Source organism: Durio zibethinus, chromosome 18 (assembly GCF_047325235.1).
Source record: "Durio zibethinus cultivar Kanyao isolate XHJ-2024 chromosome 18, ASM4732523v1, whole genome shotgun sequence".
In the NCBI taxonomy this organism is placed as follows: Eukaryota; Viridiplantae; Streptophyta; class Magnoliopsida; order Malvales; family Malvaceae; genus Durio; species Durio zibethinus.
The window spans coordinates 16,847,208-16,874,528 of NC_143179.1; the positions used below are offsets into that span (position 1 = coordinate 16,847,208).

The following is a 27,321-nucleotide window of genomic DNA, read 5'->3' on the forward strand; positions in this document are numbered from 1 at the left end:
AAAATTTCCAAACACAACTAAAATCAAACCTTTACATAAGTCAAGAGTAAAGTTACTGAAAAGACAATATCATGCTATTTGCAATCTAATAGCCAATACAAATGGACTTAGCTAGAATGATAGGGACAAATGTGTAACTGCTGACAATGATATATATTGATTAGTGATTTTTGATAATTAGTTAATAGAAATTACTTGATTGTTGATTTCTTATCAAAATATTTGATACATATTTAATTTAACTTTTATGTCGATTTATCCCCATGCTAAAGGGTTAAAGAACAAACCTTTCCTTCATTTTAATGACTTTTAAATTATTTTTTGATTTGACAGAGTTATTGGTTAAAAGGCTAAAATAGTAGCAGATGTAGTGAAATCATTTAATGCTAATGATGACGTTGACTTTGGCTATAATGAGAATAAAGCTGACACTGATCAGAAGGGAAAAAGATTAGAGGATGATGAAGTTGAAGGTTCAACTTGTACAACAACCTCGATCATAAGTAAAATGCCATCAGTCAAGAAGTGTTTTAGGAAAAAACCATTCTAGGAACGATGATGGATTAGCTGAATTGGTTGAGCAAATTGGTAATATTGAGGTTGTATATTATGAGGCAATCAAAATCAAAATCAAAATAAAAAGGAAGGAAAGGATGATTGTTCTTGTGCAGGAAAAATTGATACTTTCAACTTTTCCCCAAAAATTGATTTTTTTTTTAAATTGATTTTTTTTTAAGAAAAATTGATACTTTCAACTTTTCCCCCAAAAATATTTTTTGAAACTTTTATTTTCAAGGAAAATTGATACTTTCAACTTTTCCCCAAAAATATTTTTTGAAAATTTATTTTTAAGGAAAATTGATACTTTCAACTTTTCCTCAAAAATATTTTTGGAAACTTTCATTTTCAAGAAAAATTGATACTTTCAACTTTTCCTAAAAAAAAAAACCCTTTTTTTTAATTTTATTTTTAAGGAAAATTGATACTTTCAACTTTTCCTCAAAAATATTTTTGGAAATTTTGATTTTCAAGGAAAATTGATACTTTCAACTTTTCCCCAAAAATATATATTTTTTATTTTTATTTAAAGAGAATTGAATAATAAAACAAAATAAAAAATAAAATAAAGAAAAGTAAAACAAAAATAAAAATAAAATAAAGATAAAAAAAATATTAACTAAACCTAATATAATAAATAAAAATAAAAAAATAATAAATAAAAAAATAATAAATAAAAAATTTTTTTTTAAAAAAAACCTGGAGCGGCTCGGTATACGGCTCGGCTCGGCTCAAGGAAGAGAAAACGGCTCGGGGGAGTGGCTTGGAAGCTCGGCTCGACTCGGTTCGGCTTGGAGGGGGCAGACATGCACGGGTCAGGAAGCGGGTCGACGCTCGGGTCGGGTCGGATCTCAGTAAAACGCATGGATCCTCTAGGTCACTTAAGGCCAAAACGACATCGTTTTGAGAGGGTATAAAAGGTAGTTCCCTTCATTTTTCAGCAGAAACCTTCTCCCCTCTCTCTCTCTTCCTTCCCTTTTCTCTCCATTCTCTTTAAAAGGCCGAAGAACTCCGGTTGAAGATTCACCGGATTCTGGGATTTGTCACTGGAATCTATTTTTTTTCACCAAAAGTTGGTCGGTTTCTGGGAAAAGTCACCGGAAACTGGACAGCTCTCCAGAAACTTCAAAGTTGACCGAAATTTTCACCGAAAAATTTAACCTTTGTCGAAAAATTCACCGGAATCTGAAATTTTTCCAGAAATTCTCAGAAAAAAAATCACCAAAAATCTTTAAAAAAATTCCTACTAACTCCAGAACACTTCTTAATCTTTCCTTAGCCTTCTATACTCTTCTATCTCTCAAATCAGTAGCTTTGCTCATTGTTTTTTTTTTCTTCCTTGCTTCTGTTCCAGAAGGTCCCTTTTATAGGGATTGATCAGGAGTTTCTGATCAATCCCAATTCCTCTTTGGACGGAGATTCAATCTTTGAATCAAATCTGGACTCTTCTGATTGAATCCCCATTCTCAGCAGGATTCTTCAGCTTTCAATCACAGCCCCAGAAAAAGAAAAAAAATTATTAACAGATAATTAAAAATCTGAAAAAAATATTACAAAAAAAATAATACATAAATTATAATATAATAATAAATATATAACTATATAAATAAAATACATATAAATATTAATAATAAATAAATAAATAAATATATTAATACATAGTAATAATAAATAAATAAAATACATAAAATACAAAAGAAAGAAAATAAAATAAAATAAAAATAATCTCAAATAAGAACCAAATTGGGCTTATCCATTTGGGCCAAGCCCAATTGATCTGGGCCTGGACCAAATTGGGTGTCTACAGCTGCCTCTCTTTGCACATTTTCTGTGAAACAAAAATTGTGTAAAGACGTAGACACCCAATTAAGACTCAACTCAACATTTTCATTTTTGTTTTTTTTGTGTTTTTTTTTTTGCTTTTGTTTTTGTTTTGTTTTTGTTTTTTTTTTACCAAAGCTCCTCTAAACAGAGGCTCAACGACTTTGAACAAAATAAATTGCTCCTCTAAACAGAGGTACCACGACTTTTGGGAAAGTAAATTGCTCCTCTAAACAGAGGCACCACGACTTTTGGAAAAGTAAATTGCTCCTCTAAACAGAGGTACCATGACTTTTGAAAAAGTAAATTGCTCCTCTAAACAGAGGCACCACGACTTTGAAAAGTAAATTGCTCCTCTAAACAGAGGCACCATGACTTTGAGAAAGTAAATTGCTCCTCTAAACAGAGGCACCACGACTTTGAAAAGTAAATTGCTCCTCTAAACAGAGGCACCACGACTTTGAAAAGTAAATTACTCCTTGACAATCATGTCCAAAGGAGTTGAAAGTTGTGTTTGAAGGAATTTCAGGAGATTATGCCCAAAGGTCTTACAAATCAATCCTGATACCAAAAGACATCCTATTTCAAGGATTAGGAACTTACCTGATCAGTTTCTTCTCAAATTTGCAAGATCTCAAGATTTGCATTTGCAACTTGTAAGACTCGCATCAAAGATCCTTATTTGAATTTTGGAGGCTCACATCCAAAAGTTCAAGGCTTTTTAAAGGTTCTTATTTGGCAAACTTGGAATTTATATCCAAAAGTCTAAAGCTTTTCATTTGAATTTTAGAAATTCACATCCAAAAATTCAAAGCTTTTCATTTGAGTTCAAAGGCTCACATGCAATAAAACTTAGACTTTCACATTTAAGTTCAAAGGCTCTCATTTAAAACATTGGAAATTCATATCCAAAAGGTTGAAGTTTTGTATTTTGAAGATCCACATCCAAAAGTTCAAAACTTTTCATTTGTTCGAAGATTCACATTCGATGAACTTTAAGGTTTTAATCCTCAAAGATTCTCATTTTAAAATTCAAAGATTCTCATTTGAGTTCTCAAAAATTCTCATCAAAACATTCACAATTTCTTTTTCAAGTGACTCAAAATTTTGCATGAATGAATGTTATGACCAAAGATGCAAATGCTTTCTTAATGATGCAAATGTGACAACTTATATTCTCATAGTGCCATGCATGTCCAAACAAAGTTTAATTCATCAAATCATGTGCATGTACTATTCAAGCAACGATGCCACCATGATGCATGTAATGCAAATGTCTATGCAACAAAATTTTAAATTATTATGGTGATATGGCTCTCAAAACTCCACCATTTCGTATGTCTTTCTTGTTCAGTTTCTCCATATTTTAAAACAAGTTTCATCAATCAATCATCACTTGACCACTGTTCATAGACTTCTCAGCACTAAAAATTTCAAAATAAGTTTCACCCACTATCACTAAGTCATTACTCATAAGTGTCTCAGCATTAACCATTCCAAAACAAATTTTGTCCACTGATTGCTTTCATCATCCAATCATAACTTGCGCAAGACATATCGACCAATTCATCCTTGTATTCATCACTTGGTTATATCATTTTTCAAGATTTACCCCATTATATCCTCCATTTGATCATATCACATATCCTTCCAAATCATCTCTTTTGGGTTTCTACCATTTCTTTATCATCTTAGATTTCTTTTCAAATGAATGTAAGACTCTTTTAAGCACATATTCATTCATTCATTCATTCATTCATTATCATTTCAAATCTTGACAAATATAATGCAATCAAGCATTTTTTGAATTCATTCTAGGGGTGTAACAATAAGAGAACACATGGTGAATTATGGTAAAGATAATCAATGAAGATCTATTTTGATACAAAACAAATGAGAAAAGAAATGAATTGGATACATGTCATTGGGATGGATGGTATGTCCAAATGATGAATATTCAAACAATTCTCAACATTAATCTAGGATTCTTTTTCAAAAACTCATTCCATTTACAGTTGAAGTCATCTTGAACTTGGTAAACTTTACTCCAATCTTTGAGGGATCTTCAAATGTCTTTGATCTTCCATTCATGTGAGCCATTTGACCTGGATCTTTCTCTATCAAAATCACCCTTTCAGGTTTTCAATTTGGATATCTTTTTTTCATTTTCTCATTCATTCATTCTTTTCTTTTTTTTTCATCATCTTTTTTTTTCTCATTTTTCATCTATTGTTGATATCTTTCATACATCAAACTTTAGAGCAATATAGCATGATTCCATTGCTTCATCATAAGCATACCTTTGCTCAACATGTGATCATTCAAGTTGAGTATTCACACTTGATCCAAATGGACTTTTCAAGGTTGTAATGTAGGCCAAGGTGAAGGGTCATAAAAAAATGGATATAATAAGCTCAAAATATGTATTAAAAAGGTTCAAAACCAAAGGATCATTTGATGCAGCTTAGCATTTTACCCCCACATTATTTTTTCTTTCTTCACACAAAAGATTCTCATTACTTTGCCCCAAGTCATGTGTGGCATTTATTTTTTTCTTTTTCTTTTCTTTTTTTTTTCATTTTTGAGACCTTTTGTAAAAAATTTTTCAAAAATTGCCCCCCAATGTAGAGGGTGATCCTTGGTTGGGATTCCTTCGAAAAAGAAATCATAATAGGCTCAAAGGGATAGCAATAAATGATTTTTCGAATGGTAAAAGAAAGATGGCCATTTTTCATCTCAAGTGTGAATATTTTTCTTGAACATCATCTATTGAACAAAGCTCATGATCCTACATAAAAAATTATATATCTTCAAGACATATCTCTTTCACCTCTGGTAATGGCTTACCTTTTTTTTATTTTTTTTTACTCAAATCATCTCCTCATATTAATGTGGATGAGTTCTCAAAATTAAATATAAGAATTATTGTTATCATTGTCTAAATATTCATCATCTGAAATTTGAGAATATGAGTATAAAATTATGAAAGGTAACAGAGCATGGAGTAATGGTCAAGTGAAAGAGAAAAATGTAATGAAATACATTGACTTGCCCTTATTAAGATGATAACAAGTGAAATCATATTGCAAAAATAAATCCAACAATCACTCGAAAAAAAATCCTAACATGACAAAAGAAACCTTCAACCAACCTTATCTCCATTCTTTAAAATTGTCCCCCTATGCGATCAAGTGAAAAATCTCTATTGACATCTTATCCCTCAAGTTATTGTGATTTTCCGTACCCTTTCTGTTCTTGACTTTCACTCAGAATGCTAACATTATGTGTTGTTGCTTTCCCTTGATCAAAACTTACCATTCCATCATTGATCAATCGTTGCACCTTATACTTTAAAGCAGTATAATTTTTAGTAGAATGGCCAGAAATTCCATAGTGGTAGTCGTAGTAGGATCATACCACTTTGGATAGGATAGTTTAAGTGGCTCTACATGGCTGGGGGCAATCAAATGGCTATTATAGAGTTCTCGATATAACTCTGTATAAGTTATAGGGATTGGATCAAATACAGGTTTTTTTTTAGTAGTTCATTGTTCTCGTGAACCACTTGCTGGGTTAATAGGGCGAATTTGGGTTCTTGCAGAAGCTTGAATGTTAAGGCTATATGTAAGATCTTGAGGGCTAAAACTTGATCGGTATGTGGATGAATGAAGTGATTGTTGAGCTAGCTGGTATGAGTAGGATGAGGCATTATTCACAGCAGGATAGTATAGAGAGTAACCTTGGGATGGATAGGGTTGATAACCCCTGAATTGTTGTCTATCAAAGCTCACAGCTTGAGCTTCAGCTTTTTTTTTTTTTTGATGTCTTCTTGGTTTCTCCTCTTCTCAACTTGCCATTTTTTATAGCACTTTCAATAATTTTTCCAGAGATTACCATGTCAGCGAAATTTTTTGTTACATTCCCTATAATCTTTTCATAATAGGGAGGTTTTAAAGTGCTAACAAACAGCACTGTGGTATCTTTCTTCATCAGTGAAGGTTGTACCTGTGAAGCTATATCTCTCCATCTCTGGGCATACTCTTTAAAAGACTCGTTTGTCTTTTTCTCCAGATTCTGTAAAGACAAACGATCAGAGGCCAAATCGATAATATATCGATACTGACTAATGAAGTCATGTGCCATATCGCTTCAAGAGCGAGTGCGGGTTCTGTCCAGCTGAACATACCACCTGGCCACTGAACCTGTAAGGCTATCCTAAAAGACATGCATCAAGAGCTTTTCATCATGAGCATGAGCTACCATTTTTCGACAATACATTGTGATGTGAGTTTTGGGGCACTTTGTACCGTCATATTTTTCAAATTTTGGTACTTTAAACTTATTAGGGATAACTACATCAGGAACTAGGCAGAGCCCAGCAGCATCAACTGACCCATAAAAGCTAAATCCTTTCACAGCCTGTAGCTTTTGCTCTAACATGCTAATCTTGGAGCTTTTCTGAACTTTCACTCTTATCTTTTCTTTTTTCTTCTCTTTTAAATCATCTAGATCAGGAATTGGTTCTGTTACCTTTTCAATGAAGACAGGATTTACATAGCTGTTATACTGCCCTGAGTTGAAAGCTAATGACATTCCAGGATATGTCGAATATGCGAAGTGTTGTGGTGAGACCTCTTGAGCAAACTGGGCTTGAGGTGGGCCAAAACCTGGAGGATATAAAGGGTCAGCCACTTCTTGTAACAAGGGAACTTGTTGGCTTGTATCTTCTTCAACTCATTTTCCTTTATTCATGTTATTAAGAGCCTCCAGAATCTTACTCAGTTCACTTTCAATCTTTTCCTGTGCATTTTCAATTTTTTCAAATCTATGAGAATTTTTCTGCTCTATTTGTCTTGCTTTGGATCTTGTGTTGTATCGATGGGCAGGGTTCTCACTAGATGGAGCTATCCTTGAACCTTTAGCACCATATCTTATGATTAGAAATGTTATGCTATGCTATGCTTTATGTCTGATGATTTGATGCACTAATGAAATGTACATTTTCCTAAATGAAATCTAGTATGAAATGGATGTAAATGATTGTGTTAAAACATGATCATAAAAATAATGCAGATGCATACAATCAGACAAACAACATAGTTAGTTTCATGGATGAAATGAAAGTGATGCTAACGCATAATGTTACATATGATAATGAAAATGATACACAAAGTTAAACAACCAAAATGATTAGATAAACACCCTTTTTGTGTCTTAATTTTAGGGTATATCTATCATTGGGTAGAAAGGGCTCTATCCTAGGTTTAGGCACTCTTAAGGTTCACTATATGCGATTTTTAGGTCAAAGTCTAAAGGTTCTCAAATTGTTCCTTACATCCTTGTCCATCACAGACTAGTAAGGCACCATAATCCTCACCCATTATAGGCTACAAGCGAAAAAGGTTCAATTTGAGTGAGAGTATTTCGCTAGCTACTGCGGAGGCATTAGACCTCACGAAAGTAATAGGTACTTTACTCCCTCCTAGAGGGACGGAGCTCGGGTGTAGAGCTCATGTTATGCACATGCACATGAATGACATAATTAACAAAGTAAATAAACATGAATGAACAATAATACATATATACAAAAATGTTCAATTTTATTAGGCTTTTGGATAACACAAATTATTTGCTGGCCTGACTCTTAACGTCCCCAGCGGAGTTGCCAAGCTGTCATAACGTCTAGATCCGATGATCTATCACTAGACATTGACTTAAGGGAGTCGCCACCAATCTTTTTTATCTAGGTGCGATTGGTCACTTAAAGAATCTGTTCTTTCTGAGAACACCTAAATTTAAGGGTCCCTAAAAGAATAGGTTCAGGTCTACTAACCAGAACAGGGTTCGAGAGTTCGGTTACGTGTGAGGAAGGTTATAGCACCCTTACAACACCCATCAAAAGATGGTACCAGCTGAAATTTGTGTTATCCAATGAGCCTTAAAATTTTATCGAGTAATTAATTATTAAAAATTATTCTCAATTAACTCTAATACTTTTAGCAAAAAATTGAAAAAATTTCCTCACCTCAAGAGTATGCAAGAAAAAACTACTGTTTCACTTGCAGAGGCTCCATCGTCGGATTATTTGAAGAAAAACCAAAATCAAAATCAAAATAAAAAGGAAGGAAATGATGATTATTCTTGTGCAGGAAAAATTGATACTTTCAACTTTTTCCCAAAAATTGATTTTTTTTAAATTTATTTTTTGTTAAGAAAAATTGATACTTTCAACTTTTCCCTAAGAAATATTTTTTTAGAAAATTTTGATTTTCAAGGAAAATTGATACTTTCAATTTTTCCTCATAAAAAAAACCTTTTTTTGAAATTTTATTTTTAAGGAAAATTGATACTTTCAACTTTTCCCCCAAAAATATTTTTTGAAACTTTTATTTTCAAGGAAAATTGATACTTTTAACTTTTTCCCAAAAATAGTTTTTGAAAATTTATTTTTAAGAAAAATTGATACTTTCAACTTTTCTAAAAAAAAAACCTTTTTTTGAAATTTTATTTTTAAAAAAAATTGATACTTTCAACTTTTCCTCAAAAATATTTTTGGAAACTTTGATTTTCAAGGAAAATTGATACTTTCAACTTTTCTCTCAAAAATATTTTTAGAAATTTTGATTTTCAAGGAAAATTGATACTTTCAACTTTTCCTCAAAAAAACCTTTTTTTTTAATTTTATTTTTAAGAAAAATTGATACTTTCAATTTTTCCCCAAAAATATATATTTTTTATTTTTATTTAAAGAGAATTGAATAATAAAACAAAATAAAAATGAAAATAAAAAATAAAATAAAGAAAAGTAAAACAAAAATAAAAATAAAATAAAGATAAAAAAAAATTAACTAAACCTAATCTAATAAATAAAAATAAATAAATAAAAAATAAAAAAAATTCAAAAAAAAAAACCTAGAGCGGCTCGGTATATGGCTCGACTTAAGGAAGAGAAAACGGCTCGGGGGAACGGCTTGAAAGCTCGGCTCGGCTCGGAGGGGGTAGACACGCGCGGGTCAAGAAACGGGTTGACGCTCGAGTCAGGTCGGATCTCGACAAAACGCGCAGATCTTCTGAGTCACTTAAGGCCAAAATGACGTCGTTTTGAGAGGGTATAAAAGGCAGTTCCCTTCATTTTTCGACAGAAACCTTTTCCCCTCTCTCTCTCTTCCTTCTCTTTTCTCTCTCTTCTCTCTAAAAGGCCGAAGAACTCCGGTTGAAGATTCATCAGATTTTGGGATTTATCGTCGGAATCTATTTTTTTTCGCTGGAAGTTGGTCGGAAGTTGGTTGGTTTCTGCGAAAGGTCACCGAAAACTGGGCAGCTCTCCGAAAACTTCAAAGTTGGCCGGAATTTTCGTCGGAAAATTCATCAGAATCTAGAATTTTTCCAGAAATTCCTAGAAAAAAATCACCAAAAATCTTCAAAAAAATTCCTACTAACTCCAGAACATTTCTTAATCTTTCCTTAGCCTTCTATACTCTTCTATCTCTCAAATTAGTAGCTTTGCTCACTGTTTTTTTCTCCCTTGCTTCTGTTCCAGAGGGTCCCTTTTATAGGGATTGATCAGGAGTTTTTGATCAATCTCAATTCCTCTTTGGATGGGGATTCAATTTTTGAATCCAATCTGGACTCTTCTGATTGAATCCCCATTCTCAGCAGGATTCTTCAGCTTTCAATCACAGCCCCAGAAAAAGAAAAAAAATAATAATCAGATAAAAGAAAAATCAGATAAACGAGAAAAAGAAAAAAAATTATTAACAGATAATTAAAAATTTGAAAAAAATATTACAAAAAAATAATACATAAATTATAATATAATAATAAATATATAACTATACAAATAAAATACATATAAATATTAATAATAAATAAATAAATAAATAAAGATATTAATACATAGTAATAATAAATAAATAAAATACATAAAATACAAAAGAAAGAGAATAAAATAAAATAAAAATAATCCCAAATAAGAACCAAATTGGGCTTATCCATTTGGGCCAGGCCCAATTGATCTGGGCCTGGACCAAATTGGGTGTCTACAAAGTACATTGCCCACACCACTTGATATACGATTTTGGTCAATGAATCTATAAGTATTAGTCATTTGTCTTTCATTCACATGTTTGTAAAAGAGGTTACATGATAAATACAAATCAATTATAATATTGGTATTTAATATATATGAATTAATATATACTATATATATTTAAATGAATATATAAGTCAATATCATGTATGCTAATATTTCTATAATTGAAATTTCATCATCAAATAAAATCTAATAATCTCCTCTTGCCCAATCACGTCATCAATGGATAAGTAAATAATCCATCTTGATTTTAACGTTTATCAACAATCCACCAAGTAAACTTTGTTGCACATAATTGAAAAGTGCATGTATACTCGATTTCACATGTGGATTTTGAATAATTTTAGTCTCAAAAACTTGTTACATACAAAAGTGTATTCATCTAAAATCAAATCATAATAACCAAATAATCCAATTAATTAGTTTAGAATGTATATTACCAAAAAAGAAGATTGGTTAAAAGCTTCATTCGCGATTTTAATTCCTACATTGTCAGTAAATGACTGACCTATTGTGTTAATTGTTATAGCTACTAATTGTGCCTCTAGTTTAGCAATTCGTTCATTTTGTTAAGCTATTATGGATAAATATTTAGTAGTCTTGGATGTGTGATGTTTAAGCTTTGTTTTATAATAATTTGTTGGATGAACAAAGCTCCTAGTACCTTAACACAACCATGTTTGTTTTTTAAATCGAAAGCTTAGGTTAACACATCTACACCATCACTAGATTCAAGTTCATTAGATGTGTATCTTATAACTACGCTGTCTTAAAATACAGAATACATGCATAAATAAATATGATATATTAACATGCATAAATAGATGGAAGTAACAGATGAGATATAAATTCAATGTGAACTTATCATCTTCTTAGCCATTTATTCAGTTACTTCATTAGTATACTTTTCAGTTTTTATAGCATATGCCTTTTTCCTAACATCTCATCTTAATATTTCTTTGCTTGACTTGGATGTTTCCTAAAATCATATCAAAATATAAGATTGCAACTTGAAAATAATTGAATTTCAAAATCCTTAAACTATGTGTATAATACATAATAAAAAAAACTTGCAAGTTCATGCTTTACATTTGTATACTTTTTTCTTGATGATCAATGATGATACTTTTTTAGGCCTTTATTTTTGGTTGGTCTTCTTTAATTTTTTTGTGACCAATAAATTCAAGAACACATGAAACAAATAATTTGAATACCACATGAAACAAATAACCCAGCTTCAATAGTTTTTTTTTTTTTTTAAAAAAAAATTATTATGCATACATTGAATTTATCTGATAGTCGAACTGAAATAAACTTCATCCATTCTGTATCACTAATTACATTTGAATATAGGGCTAGGGGATGAGCCAACAGTTCAAAATTTTCAGCATTAGGTAATAGATATTTTTGTGTCAATCTACCTTTAAAGTTTTTAAATTTTAGCTCAGTGATTGCAATACAATATTCTTATACTTAGTTGGGATGTCAAAACATTTCTATAAAGAATAAATTAGAACATTTGAACAAGGCAATGTAATTGTATTCCATAAGCAATAGACATCAATGATCAATAATTTCAATTTGATTAATATAACTTATCACAATTGATTCCTATATATAAATATTTTTTAATCTGCTGGAATGTTCCTTCAACTATCATAGTTAATGGATATTATCTCTCGAATGAGACATCTAATATGGCTAACCATTTTCTACATACCACTTAAGACAGGTTGGCTAGGCATTGAACTCAACATGTATTTTCTTATCAATGGCTTAAAGTAACTTAAATCGTCACCGAACTTTTCTTTTTTTTTTTTTTTTGAAAATGATGTGTCAATCAAATGTTCTTCTTTATATTCGGTTGAGGTAGATACGTGGTTTTTAGGATCCATTATATCAACTAATCTATACATATAAAAATGGAATAGGAAAAACAGAATAAACATGTGTTCATAAACATGGGAAAAAATATGATCCATTATATCAACCAAAATAAATGTGTTCTTTAGGATCCATTATACCAACTAATTTATTTATTTATATTGTTTCATAACATATATTTATATATGTTTATATTGTTTATAATATAAAACCTAGGACTAAAATTGATTTATGCACCTTAAGTCCATGCCATTCTCAATTGGATTGCACAATGAACTGCTTAAGCATAATAATGTAAAAGAACACCATAAATCAAGATACTAACTTACAATCATAAAATTAACTTATGAATGCATGAAACATAGGCAAAAACATGATAAACTCAAACGAATGGAATAACATATACCGAATACAAGGAAAAAATAAAGTAAACAATATGCTTAAGTTAGTCGAATGTAATATAAACCTAAAATATCAAAACATGGATTGATTCATGACAAAAATACTATAGATTTTTTTTTTTTTGGTTTATAACATAAGAACATAGCATGATAATTCTTTGTTACTTGAAATGACGGTGATAGAGACGGTGGCAAAAATGACAACAATGTATGTGGCAACAACTATAGCAATGAAAGCAACCTTTACTACCTAACGATGAGTAGATGGTGTAGGTTTTGGGTTTAAGAAAATAGATTTGGTTTATTGAGTGGCATTTTGGTAAATGGTTGAAAAATAAGTTTATAAATAAATGTAAAAATTGCGTTTCTACTTTAAAAAAATGTAATTTTTGTAATTTTTTTCATCAAAGACTACGTTTTTATTTTAAAAAATGTAATCTCTGTAAAATTTTTTTAATCAAAGCTATATTTTTACAATAAAAAATATAGTTTTTGTAAATTGTTTTCAATAAAAAACTATAACTCTGCTTTGAAAAATGTAGTCGTTGTAAAATTTTTTTTAATCAAAAACTAAGTTTCTATTTTAAAAAAGCAAGTCATTATAATTTTTTTTCTATCAAAGAAAACGTTTATACTTTAAAAAATATAGTTTTTGTAAAATTTTTATAATCAAAGAATACATTTCTATAATAAAAAACATATTTTTTTATAATTTTTTTCAATCAAACATTACATTTCTACTTGCATAAAGGTAATGATTGTAAATTTTTTTTTTTCAATCAAAGATTATTTTTTTATTTTATTATATGTATTGGCTTTTGTTACTCATGCTATGCACAGAGTTTTTTATTATAGTTTTTATAATTTAAAATTTTAATTTATATTAATTTTTATATTATATATAAATAAAAATATTTGTAATCATTTATAATTTGTAATTTAAAATTATAAAAATTGTCTATTTATAAATTATTATGAAAAAATTAAAATAAGTATTATGAAACATTTGAATTATAAAAGTAAAATTACATATAAATCTCAACGAGAAAGTCGATTTTTTATTCATAAGTATATACACTCTTAAAAATATATATTATTTTTGTATGAAAACTAAGTGTTACACATGTTATATATCTTGAAAATTTTTCTCATGTTTGAGTTTGAAACTTTATTATATCAAATTTTTGTAATGAAAATTTAATTACTCTATCTTTTTTTTAAAAAAATATTAATTGTGAGAAAAAATTATAAATATATATTTGATAATTACTTAATTTTAAAAGTTTTTAAATTTTTTAAAATGTAATTTATTCAAATTTAATTTTAAATTAAGATAAAAAAGGTTGGTATAATTTTAAATTTAGATAAGTATGTAATTTTAAAATAAGATAAAACATATATTTTTTATTTTAAATCATAAAAAAATAAAGACAAAAAAAATTGATAAATAACAATGATTCAACCACAAGTTATTTAAATTGATGTGAATACTGATGTAGACTATGTATATTTTTTATGGTTTCTAACATTTAATGATTTAACCTTAAAAAATTATTTAAATTTTGTATTTCATATACATGAGTAAAAGTGAGGGATGAAATATGTTTTTTCAAGTTTAAATTAGAATAAAATTTATGTAATTTGAAAGACTTGGATAAATTTAAATCTTAAATTTTTAAATTTTTAAAAATTGAATAATTGATAGAATAAAATTATTTAAAACTTTCCTATATGTTAATAATATAAGTTATTCATTTAAATGTTTACATAAGTAAATCTTATTAAATTTTTATCTATGTTGTAATATAATATTATATATGATATATATATTGTTCATAATAAATCAGTTTATTTTTAATATTATAAAAATAAAAATCTTTTTTATTTTAATTGTTTAATAGTTGTCACATGTTGAATTTTAATAACATAATAGGTAGTTGAAATGTTGGTCATTTGTTATTTACATGTAATGAAGATTATTATAATAAAATGCATTATTATGTAATTTAACTTTTTTCATAATCTAATACAAGATCTAACATTTTCATAGTATAAAGAATCGCCTACTGTCAAGAACTCACACTTATGAGGATTACTTTCCCTCTTGAAATATAAGGTTTCACGAATCAAATATCTTCTAAAATTATTTTTATTGCATCATTAATTGAATTTTTTTAATTTTTGATAATGTAAAATAAAAAAATAATATAAGTAATTTATATAAAATAAAATATATCAAAATTGTATAATTTACTAACTTCATATCGCTTGTATACGCAATATATACATATACACGCGTTACTTTTTTACATGGAAATTTTGGAAACAAAATAAAAATAATCTTTTGTTCGAGAAAAAGTAAAATAAATATTGAGATAAAAGGGCAAATGCAATAAAACCCAGGCCCAGCGGCCCACGATCAAAGACATAAATAGAATGAATAAAAAGGCCCCCAATTCATCGGTTGCTGAAGAGTGAGGATTGAGGAAGAATAAGGAAGAACTCATCCTATTTTCTACAGTTTGTAGTTTTTTCGGCCGCTACAGAACCAAAACAGAAAAGAAAATGGCATCGAACGCGGCGGTGCCGTTCTGGCGTACAGCCGGCATGACATATATCACCTACTCAAACATTTGCGCCAACCTCGTAAGAAACTGCTTGAAGGAACCTTACAAGACCGAAGCCCTTAGTCGTGAGAAAGTCCATTTCTCCATCTCCAAGTGGACCAATGGAAAGCCTGAAAAGCCCAGTATGTCTCTTTTCCTTCTTCTTCCCCTCTCAGATCTGGGTTTCCATTATCATTTCTGATTCATTTTATATAATTTCGTTGTTATTTGATTAGATTTTTGTATGATTAATAAAAGGGTTTTGTTACCAATTCTGATCGTGATTCAATTTATATCTAATCTGTTTAGCAGGAATTGGTATATATATGTATATTTAAATCTGTTTAATCTTTCACGTTTGACTGCTAATTTTCGTAGAAAAAAAAAAGAAAAAAGAATTAAGGAGAAAAGACACAGGCGCAAACTTGAAACTGAAACCATAAAATATTTGAATTTTTGGGTCTGTTTGGCTGGTGCTTTTTTTTTTTTTTAATTTGCTTCTTAAGACCTTGCTCCAATGTACAATCAATATTTGTTTAAAAATGAATAATTGCCTAAGTTGAATCTGTAACAACAACTAATTTGTTTTCTTTTTCCTCCCTCTTTTGGAACCAATACAATGAAGAATGGTCTTTTGCTATGTTTAGTGTCTCTGGATTTTGTTTCATGCATTTATACTTTGCATCTGCCAAATATGGTTGCCATTCTTTGGTTGCTCTTATCTAGTATTCTAAACACGTTCTGGCATCCAAATTTTTTGTTTGTTGCGAGCACCTGTGCTGAATAAAAATAACTCTTGAAGTGGACTTTTACATAAAAATCTTTAAATAGTGCTTGATCACACAAACTCTCATCTTGTCGGTTTACTTGACATAGCCTGCCGAAAAAAAGTTGTTCAGATGAAATTAAGATCAACTGAGTTTTATGTATACAAATCCTTATTAAGTCTAATCAATGACTATGTTGCTAGCTTAGTAGTTTGATTCATTGGTCTACTTTAAGTCTATAACAAGCAAGACTACTTAGTATCCTTGATATTATCTATCTGGGTGAAGTGGATGGAATTTGTGTGATGATATTTAGTTTTTTGTGGCATAGAAACATCTTGGCATTAATGCTTGAGAGAATTGTGTGGGATGTTCTACTAGCTAGCTTCTATTGCTTAATATTGGTTAAGTGAAATAATTGTCAAGTTGACCTAGACAGCTTAAATCTTTTATGAACGCTAATTGTTTGGAATTCCATTTAGCATCGGATGTTTAAAGTAGTGAAGTTTATTTGCAAGTTGGGCATGAACCCTGTGGCATTTGGGCGGTTCCTGCAAATTGTTTTCATGTTTTCCTATCATGTTGCCACTATCTTTACTCAGGTTGGTGTATGAAAAGAAGTCTGGTTTATTATCTTCTGTAGATCTCTAATATTTATTTAGCATTATCTTACTCCTTTATTTGCTGTCTGTGTTTGTATGATTGGGTCAGTATCTGTATTTTTCCTTTTGCCCCTTGTGTTACTTTTCTATGTCAGACATTATTTATGAGGGTAATTGCAAAAAACACATAGTGGTTTGGTCAAATTACATTTATCTCTTTGTATTTAGTCACCTATCATCACGTGAATCATGGCAGATGCAGTCATATGTTAGTATATGATGACAATATTGTGAAAAAGATATGTGAGTACTTCTGTTGGCAAGTGACATTAAACGAGTGCTCACCAGACCCAAGGGAATAATTGTTGATATTGCAACATGCAAGGAAATAAGTGTAATTTCAGCATACTTTGAACTGTAATTTTTTAACTTACCCAACTATTTTCTTAGATTTACTTGACTTTCAACTTGTCTTCTCTGTCCTCAGTCTCTTCTTCTGCCATGGTTTTTTTAATCCTTTTAAGAATAAAGTTTCGTGATATCATTATTTGTCTGTTAATGACAAGTATTCTGATGAAAAATCTCATTGCTTTGATACCAGCTATCCGCTCAGATTCGTCTGAAGAATGAGTTGCACGGTTGGTCATTGAAGCCTCTAGATGGGAGGAGTTTTAATCTATTTTTTGGGTGATTTCTGTAATGTCCAAGACATGTGGACAGATTCCAGACCTTTTTGAGATGCTGCTGCATTTCACAATAATATACCTTGCAAATGGACTGAAGTGACTCCACATCTTAAATACTGCTGTTGGGTTTTTTCAGCTGCACTTTCAAAAACATCTTTTCTTAGTGGTGTGATTGTGCCTATGATCTTCTTGATTATTGATTGAGTAGTTCGAAAGGTTCCTAATTGGTTTATTTGTTGATTAATTCCTTTCAATAGGTCCCCATTATCTTCCTGATTGATATGAATGAATGGCTGAAATCTGAACTTTTGCTTTAGGTAATTTTTGTATGAAGGAAAATGATTGGGTCATTCGTCATGTTCACTAATCAAAGATTATGGAATTGCAATCCGAGTTGTAATATTGTACAATTCGACGAGTCTAGAGTCCTGATGAATAATTCAACACTTCGGAGATGACCTTAGGGATAATTAGCTGGATTTCTTGATGTTCATTTTTTTTTTTTTTTTTTAATTTTCTTACTTGCAAGGGAGTCCAAATGCAAAACAAAGGTTAATAGGAGAGTGGAGACCTAAAAATAACCAATTTTTGTTAGAAAAACCTTATCCTGAAAATTAACTGCTTAGTCCCAATTTGGATCATGGCTTCTTTAGTGCTCCATGTGCGCTTAAAAAATGCACAATTTCGCTAAGTTGGGTTGAACAAAGCCTATTTTTCATTTGAATTGTAAGTACATAAAAAATATTATATACATCATTTTGATTTTTCATACATTAAATCATGACAAGAAGTTCTTTTTTTTTTTTTTTTTGAAAGAAAGTCTGCTTTTTCATTTAATCATAGCCCAAGTTTGCTTCGAATTTTAGAATATCTTGCAAAAACACAGGAATATCCTCCACCCAGTACTCCCCCTCATGTAGTGAAGTGCTATGCACTGCCAGTCGATGTGCTGCTACATTCCCTGACTGTCTTGTATGTTGTGTGTTGTAACCCTTCATCTCTACCATCTTTTGTCTAGCCTCGTCAACTATTACGCCAACTGGGGACATATCTTGGTTCCTTGTTTGGAGTTTATTGGTAACTGTTAACGCATCTCCTATTACAAATTCATTAATCCCCACATCTTTCGCAAAATCCAAGGCTCGGACAGCAGCAAGAGCTTCAACCGTGTAGGGGTTGGTTACCCATGGTATACTATCACTGTAAGCTCCCATCACTCTACCCTTCTCATCCCTAATGATCACTCCAAAGCCATCTTTCTCCATTTCCTTATCCATTGCCCCATCGAAATTCACCTTTATCGTACCTCTAGCAGTATGTTTCCAGCCCATATTCCTTCTTCACTGTATCTTTGTTGTTTCAGCTATGCCCTGTTAAAGTCCATCGTGTATTCTTTCACAGAAACAGCAGCAGCATCTGGTGCTTTCCTCTGTTCCTCATGATGTTCATTGTTTCTGTCATTCCATATTGTCCACTAGCCAATCATAAATATCTACATTTGTTCCATTGTGAAATTTCCAACTATCTTGGAGAGCTAGTGAAATGGTTTCAGTAGTTGCTCATCAACCTCATCCCATTTGAAATTCAGCTTTTCCCAAATCCTTTGCCCAATTAACTTCTTTGACCACTGTTATGACTATTTCTTCATTGTGGCCACATCGTTGACACGTTGTCACCATTGGTATTCGTCTCTTTGCTAGGTTCACCCTCACTGGTAGAAAGCCTTTGCCCACTTTCCATGCTAGTATCTTGATCTTCGTTGGAAATGGCACTGCCCAAATCCTTTTTCAGGTTCCTTGCTCTCTCCTTCTGTCTTCATTGCTTCTTGCTTCTAAACCATTCTCTTGTGACATTTGACATAGAATTCTATAGCCACTTCTCACCGTGTATATCCCTTTATTATCAAAATGCCATACCATGTTATCAGGCTTGTCTAGCTTGCTTAAAGGTAATGCACATATAGCTTCAGTTTCATCCTGTAACAACATATCATGAATATCAAACCATTTCCAAGTTCTTGTTTGTTCGTTGATCAAGTCTGCTACAAGTTTGTTCTCATCATTATCATTTGTTGGTGATTGAGGCCTGAATGAGGTAGAAGAAAGGAGCCATTTGTCAACTCAGATTCAGATAGACCTGCCATTTCCTGCACGCCATCGCAAACCATGGAGCAAAACTGCTTTTGTAGCCGAAATACTTTTCCACGTTAAAGAGGGGTGTACTCCAAGTTCAACGTTGAGGAATTAGACATGTGGGAAATATTTGGCTTTTATTAGTTTATGTGCTAACATGCCTGGGTTAGCTAAAATTCTCCACCCTTGTTTGGCTAGCATTGCCTTGTTGAACTCTCCCATTTCTCGGAAGCCTATGCCCCCATCTATTTTTGCCCTCCACATTTCCTTCCAGCTTTGCCAGTGTATGCCCCTTGTCTCCTTGTTACTTCTCCACCAATAATTGCTTATCAGCCTATTCAATTCTTTGCATAATGTTTTTGGAAGTAGAAAGCAACTCATGGCGAAGGTGGGAATGGATTGCAATATGGATTTGATGAATACCTCTTTAACTCCTATTGATAACATTCTTTGACATCTTCCATTCATTCTGGCACTTATTCACTCCTTCAAATCCCTGAAAGCCCTTCTCTTGTCCTTTCTCACCATTTTAGGCAATCCCAAATACTTCTCCAGATTTTTTGTCTCTTGAATTCCAAACAAGTTCTTTATTTCCTCCTTTTTCCATTCTCTTGTATTGTCGTTAAAAAATAAAGCCGATTTATCTAGGTTTATCTTTCAGCCTGAGCTTTCTTCATATCACATTAGCGTGTGTATCGCCTTTTCGCTTTCACCTCTATTGGCCATGGTGAAAAGAAAACTATCATCAGCAAAGGAAAAGTGACTAACTCGAGGTCCATTTTGGCTTGCCTGAAATCCATGCAGTAACCATTGTTCGTGGCATTTCTTTAGCCTCACTGAGAGACCTTCAGTACAAATAAGAAGCAAATAGGGTGATTACGGGTCTCCTTGACGAAGTCCCCTTGTTAGAAAGAATTCATCAGTGATGCTTCCATTTACAACAAGAGAATATAGGACACTGTTGTAACACAATTCATTACCTTAAATATCCACCTAGAATGGAAACCCTGTCTAAGCTTAATCTCCTCAAGAAACTTCCACTCCACTCAGTCATAGGCCTTACTCATATCAAGCTTTTAAGGCAAAGAATCCCTTTCTCCATTGTTTCTTGGTTTTCAAATGGTGCACAATTTGGTAGGCAACTATAATATTGTCTGAAATTAACCTGCCCAAAATGAAAGCACTTTGTGTTTCACTAATACAAGAAGGAAGAATTGTCTTAACCCTATTAACTAAAACTTTTGATATGATCTTGTAATCACATTGCATAAACTAATAGGCCTAAATTGGGTAATATTTTTAGGCTCTTTAATTTTTGGGATTAGGACAATATTAATATGGTTTATCTCGACTAAGTCCCTCTCCCCTAAGACATGACAAACAAAAGATTGTAACTTTATTACCAATAATATGCTAAAATTTCTGGAAAAATAGAACAGGCATACCATTAGGGCAGGTGATTTGTTAGGACTCTTTTGCTTGACCACTTTGTGGACTTCCCTTTTGCTGAATTCTGTAAGGAGTTTGTTCATCTCATCAGTAATACAAGGTTCAACAACGTCCGGTACATATTTATGATTTTATGGATTATCCGAATGGAATAGCCTTTCGAAATATCCAGTGGCTATTTGCTCGATTTTTTCCTCTTCTTCACACCATACCCTATTTTCATCCTCCAGCCCTTTAACAATATTTCTCCTCTTCCTGGTCGAAGCTTGGGCATGGAAAAAACTTGTATTTCTGTCTCCTTCTTGAAGCCATTGAATTCTTGATCTCTGTTTCCAATCAACTTCTTCCTTCTCCAAGTAATAATTCAGCTGCCCCCTAATTTGGTTAACCCAATCCAAAGTTTCTATAGTGGGGGGTTTCATGCTCAGTTGGTTCATTTCTTTCTTGAGTATTGCCATCCTCTCCCAGTATCACCAAAATTGGATTCATGCCACTTTCTGAATCTTTCGCTAATCTTATTCATCTGGTCAAGTACGGATACTATGCTATTGTTACCCCAAGCTGCTTTCACTACTCCTTCGCTATTTGCCTGTTTCGGCCACATGGGTTCAAACCTAACCCTCCTTTTATTACCTCTGTTCCTTCCGTACCTTTTTGGCTTTTCAGATCTCACAATGATAGGACAGTGATCGGAGATTGGTGCTGCCAAGCGTTGGACTTCAAAATCTGGAAACTGGTCACACCATTTCTTGTTCCCCAAACCATGGTCTAATCTTTCTCTTAACGTTTGTAGCCTGTGATCTGCCTCTTTCCCATGTGTACCATTGACCCTCATATCCCAAGTCATCGAAATTGCATACTTCCAGTGCTTCCCTAAAAGCTGTCATTTGGCTTTCTTTTCTCATGTTTCCTCTGTCTTTTCATGGCTCCATAACAATTCGTTGAAATCACCTAAACCAAACCATGGCCTATCATCTTGCTCTACTAAGTTCCTCATCAGTGTTCACGACTCGTGTCTCCTCACATCAGGTTCCTCGTAGAAGCCCGTCAACTCCATGGACTGATTTTTGGGCCTTTTCTCACCTCCATGTTGATGTGGTTTCTCGAGAAACTCAGCAAGTTTAGTTCAATATCATCCCTCCTCCAAAGCATTGCCAATCCCCCACTATTTCCCTCCGAGTCCACCTCGAAACATCCATGCATGCTAGACATCTTTTTTATTCTATCTAATTTATTTACTTGTAGTTTAGTTTCCATAAAAAACACTACATGGGGATCTTTGCTCTTCACCAGTTCGCAAAGAGCTCGAACTGCACATATGTTCCCAAGACCCGACCGTTCTAAGCTATGCACCAAATTTCTCTCGGCGGGACTGTGTACCAGTCTCTGCTGTTGGTTATGGTTTTCTTGCTTTCACCATCCCCTCTTCTCTACATTTTCTTTGTTTGTTGGTCAATTGCCATTAGATCACTACATATTTGCATCTTCCTCTTTCCCATGGTAACGGTAGCTCCTTATTATTGCCATGCACTACACTTGCTTTTTTGTTCCAGGTGTTCTTTCCAATTGTCATATTTTTCTGCTTTCCACTAGTTATATTTTCATGGACCTCTTCCACGTCACACAGGATTGCCACCTCATATGCTTTTTTACTTTCCTCGGCATTCTTTCCATATAAACTTTCTGTCCCTTTATCCACGTCCATTCCCATGCAAGTCATTAATGCATTCTTGAAGGATCTACAGCAGAGATAGAACAAAGGAAAAAATGAAGAAACTAATCTGGTAGTTGCAAAAAATTGGCTCTTAGATTATGAGCTTCATTTCATTAATTTATAGGCTTCAAAAATACAAAAGTTTATTTAACTACTATAAAAGTTGTTTGCCTAACAGTATGGATCACCATACACAGATCAATCATGCTACCTAAACTGATCAGATCGTAGAACATGTTGCAAAAATTGCAGTAGAAATGTCATACTTAGTTGCTTCAACCACTAACACTCTTCCTTAGCATTTCTACTAGAAACACCAGGACTTTTCCTTAATGTTTCAAACCTTGCCTTTGGTAAGGTATTGGTCAGAATATTTGCAATTTGATCTTCTGACTTACAATGCACTAGCTTCACTTCATTCTCAGCTTCAACTTCTCTAATAAAGTGATACTTGATATTAATGTGCTTAGTTCTTCCATGAAACATAGGGTTCGTGAACATTGCAATTGTTGACTGATTATCACAAAAAATTTTTGTTGGATCATCTTACTTTTGACTCAAATTCATCATAATTTTTCTTAGCCAAATTACTTGATTAATAGTAGCCACAACAACTATATACTCTTTTTCTATTGTCGATTGAGCCACAGTTTTTTTTTTTTTTGTTTTTGAATTTCAGCTGAACACATTTAATCCAATGAAGAACACATAACCTAAAGTGCTTTTCATGTCTTCATAAAAGCCAGCCCAGTCATTGTTTGTGAATCCAACCAGTCTTGAACTTTTGTTCTTTTTGAACCAAATTCCAAGTTTATTAGTTCTTTTGACATATCTCAATACTCTCTTAGTAACCTTAAAATGCAACTCACTAGGATTTTGCATGAACCTAGAGAGTAAATTTGCAGCATACATGATGTCTGACCTTGTTGTTGTCAAATACAATAAGCAACCAACCAAGCTTTTATAAATAGAACCATCAACTTTGTTAGCTCTATCTTTTTTAATGACTTTCTCATTTTGAGTCAAAAGGGTGTTGATTGGTTTGCAATTTTCCATCCCAAACTTATTTAGGATTTCATTTGCATATTTTTTTTTTACAAGTAAAGATTCTTTATCGGTCTTGATAAATCTTCATTCCAAAAAAATAAGACATTTCTCCTATATCTGTCATCTAAAAAATTTCTTATATTTGGTGTTTAAAATCCTCTACAAGAGCTGATCTGTTACCTATCACCAAAAGATCATCAACATACAAAGAAACAATCAACAGATCATTACTGTTAAAAACCTTAGTGTACAATGTTGCTTCACTAAAGCTTTTCTTGAATCCTAACTTCAGCAAATGATTATCAATTCTATAATTCCAAGCTATTGGAGCCTGTTTTAATCCATACAAAATTTTTTTAAGTAGATAGACTTTGCCCTCATCTCCCTTAGCAACAAAACCATCAAGTTGTTCACTGTAAATCTCCTCCTTAAGCTAACTATTCAAGAAGGTAGATTTGACATCAAGTTGATATATTTTCCAATTTTTCTGAGTTGCTAAGGCTAATAACAGCCTTATGGTTTCCAACCTTGCAACTGAAGCAAATGTCTATGAAAAATCAACACCAAGCTGTTGGGAATAGCCTTTAACTACCAATCTAGCTTTAAGTTTGTTAATGGAACCATCAACATTCAACTTTGTTCTGAAAATCCATTTAACACCAATGATGTTTTTGTTGCTTGGTCTGTTAACAAGCATCCATGTTTGATTATTCTCAATCATATAAATCTCCTCATTCATGGCATTCCTCTACTCTAAAAATTTGATAGCTTCTTCAAAGTTTGCAAGTTCAAGAATAGCAACATTTGATATTTGATAAATATCTGTGAATGGTCTGATTCCTCTCACTAGTTCATGATCAATGATTTCATTTTCAAACATATAATCTTCTTGATTTTGAAAGATTATCATGTTTGCAGCAGTTTGCTTGACTGATTTTTCCTTTGTCTTTTTTCAATTCTAGGCAACTTGCTCATTAAATCTCACATTCCTATTTACAATCACCTTGCTTGTAAGTGGATTGTAAGTCCTATAGCCTTTGAAGATGTTGCTATAGCCTAAAAAAATACAGATTTTTACTTTTTGATCAAGTTTGTCCCTTTTGACATTAGGAACAAACACATAACAAATGCTGCCAAAAACTCTGAGATGCTACACTAATGGTTTGCTTATGTACCAGGTTTCGAATAGAGTTTTTCTTTTCAAAGCTTTTGTAGGTAACCTATTGAGCAGGTAGATAGAAGTATTGACTGCCTGTGCCTAAAATTTTTTGAGAAGATTCTTTTCAAACAGCATGTATCTTACAATCTCCATGACAGTTCTATTCTTCCTTTCACTGACTTTATTTTGTTGTGGAGTGTAAGTTGCTGTGAGTTGGTGTTCAATTCCTGCAACATCACAAAACTCATTAAATCTATCAGATGTCTATTTAGTCACTTTGATTATCGATCCAAGCCTTGAACTTGATTGTCTGACCTTATGTCACTTTGATTTTGATTTTGTAGTCACTTTGATTCTCAATCCAAGCCTTGAACTTCCAAAATACATCTGTAACTTTAAACTTTTGTTTCATGAAGTAAATCCAACATATTATGGTAAAATCATCTATTAAAGTAATGAAATATCTACTATCATTCAAGGACGAGGTTCTCATAAGACCACAAACATCAGTATGAATAAGTTATAGTTTTTCAGTTGCCCTTCATGCTTTGTTAATTGCAAATGGCAACTTACATTATTTTCCTAGTTGACAGACTTCACACACGTCAACACTGACTTCAATAGTAGGCATGTTTAATACAAGATCATTTTTATGCATGAAATTCAATGCATTGTAGTAGAAATGTGAACTAGCATATGCAAATGAGTTTGCTTCACACTAGTTCAAGAAAAAACATTTTTTTTCATTCAAGAAAAAATATTTTTTTTTCATATTAACAGTAAAGAGTTCATGGCTAGTGACATCATGAATTATGCATGCCTTGTCTTTGAAAACTAAGAAGTAGTTCTTTTCTAGCAACTTTCCTACACTTAACAGGTTTTGATATATTTTATGCACAAATAGCACGTTTGAAATGAGTTTGGTACCTGTTAGTGTCTCAACAACTACTACTCTTTTTTTTTTTTACTTCTATGAACTCAACATTACCTATTCTAACTTTAGAGGTATAAGTCTTGTCAACTTCTTTGAACATGTTGATATCAGATGTCATATAGTGTGTGCAGCTACTGTCAATGAGCCATGCACTTGAAGAGGTTCTGGTTGCATAGCAAGTTACAACAAAAACTTGCTCTTCTAGCTGTTATTTATCGTCAGCAACTCTAACTTGTTGATTTGGCTGCTATTGTTTTTTATTTTTGCATACCTTTTTTATGTGACCAAGCTACTTACAGTACCTATATTATATGTCAGGTCTATATTAATAATATTTCTCTAAGTGAGTGATCTTTTTGTAGTAAGAGTAACGAAAAAATTTTCTTTTCTTTCCATTATTTCTAGAACCTTTTCTTATTCGATCTCGTTGTTTTTTGCCTTTGCTTTTTGTTTGCATTTTGCCTTTCTCTTTGGCTGTAAAAGCACTTTTTGTTAAATCTTTTTGTCTGACAGCCCTTCTTTGCTCTCGAGCTTGCAAAACATTGAACAACTTTGCTAGAGTTATCTTGGTCAGGTCCTTAGAGTCTTCAAAGGATGAAATTTTTGACTCAAACCTCTTTGGTAAGCTGACAAGAACCTTTTTCATAATTTTTTTATTTGATAGCTCCTCACCAAGTAATCTAATCTTATTTACTATTTTTTTGAGTTTGTCATTATACTCCTTTAAATTTTTAGACTCTTTCATCTTTAAAACTTCAAACTCTCTTCTAAGATTCAACACTTGCATTTGTCTTATCTTGTCACTACCTTAAAATTCTTCCTTGAGCATATCCCAAGCTTGTTTTACAGTTTCACAAATCATGATTCTGATGAATATGTCATCAGAAACTGAAGACTTAATACAACTTTTAGCCTTGTACCTCTTTGTTTTTTTTTTTACAATAATTTTTCATTTGAGTTACTGTTTGATTTGCAGGAAGTTGTGGTGATTCATTTTCATTTTTCACCACTTTTCACAAATAAAAAACACTCAAATAAGACTTTATTTTGATGGCCCATATCTAGTAGTTTTCACAAAAAAAAAAAAAATAGAAAGTTGAGGTAATGAGTAATTGCTTGAGGCCATTTAAAGTTGACAAAAGTTGGTTAGTAAGTGTTTGATGGCTTTTCACTCAATTTCTGGAGCTCAAAGGTCCTCTAAGACCTTAAAAAAGCTCTGATACCAATTGAAGGATCTAGAGCAAAGAAAGAATAAGGAAAAAGAATGAAAAAACTAATCTGGTAGATGCAGTGAATTGGCTCTCAAATTATGAGCTTCATTTCATTAATTTATAGGCTTCAAAAATATAAAAATTTATTTAACTACTACAAAAGTTGTTTGCCTAATAACATGGATTAGCATACACAAATCAATCATGCTACCTAAACTAATCAAATGGTAGAACATATTGCAAAAGTTGCAGTGGAAA

At 32.0% G+C, this 27,321-nt stretch overlaps 3 protein-coding genes across 3 annotated transcripts; 1 reads left to right on the plus strand and 2 right to left on the minus strand.

The window, feature by feature from the left end:
• Nucleotides 1-15,210: 15,210 nt before the first annotated feature.
• Nucleotides 15,211-17,641, plus strand: LOC111299779 (ATP synthase subunit epsilon, mitochondrial-like). The gene is made up of 2 exons (XM_022895228.2): nucleotides 15,211-15,505; nucleotides 17,333-17,641. The coding sequence occupies exons 1-2, from the start codon at nucleotides 15,322-15,324 to the stop codon at nucleotides 17,359-17,361; spliced, it is 213 nt and encodes a 70-aa protein (XP_022750963.1). The 5' UTR covers nucleotides 15,211-15,321; the 3' UTR covers nucleotides 17,362-17,641.
• A 609-nt stretch (nucleotides 17,642-18,250) lies between these two features.
• On the minus strand, nucleotides 18,251-18,748 carry LOC149513770 (uncharacterized). Its single transcript, XM_089748109.1, has one exon. The coding sequence runs from the start codon at nucleotides 18,746-18,748 to the stop codon at nucleotides 18,251-18,253; it is 498 nt and encodes a 165-aa protein (XP_089604235.1).
• A 2,683-nt stretch (nucleotides 18,749-21,431) lies between these two features.
• Nucleotides 21,432-21,845, minus strand: LOC149513771 (uncharacterized). The gene has a single exon (XM_089748110.1). It carries the CDS (start codon nucleotides 21,843-21,845, stop codon nucleotides 21,432-21,434), a length of 414 nt encoding a protein of 137 aa, XP_089604236.1.
• Between the last annotated feature and the right edge of the window lie 5,476 nt (nucleotides 21,846-27,321).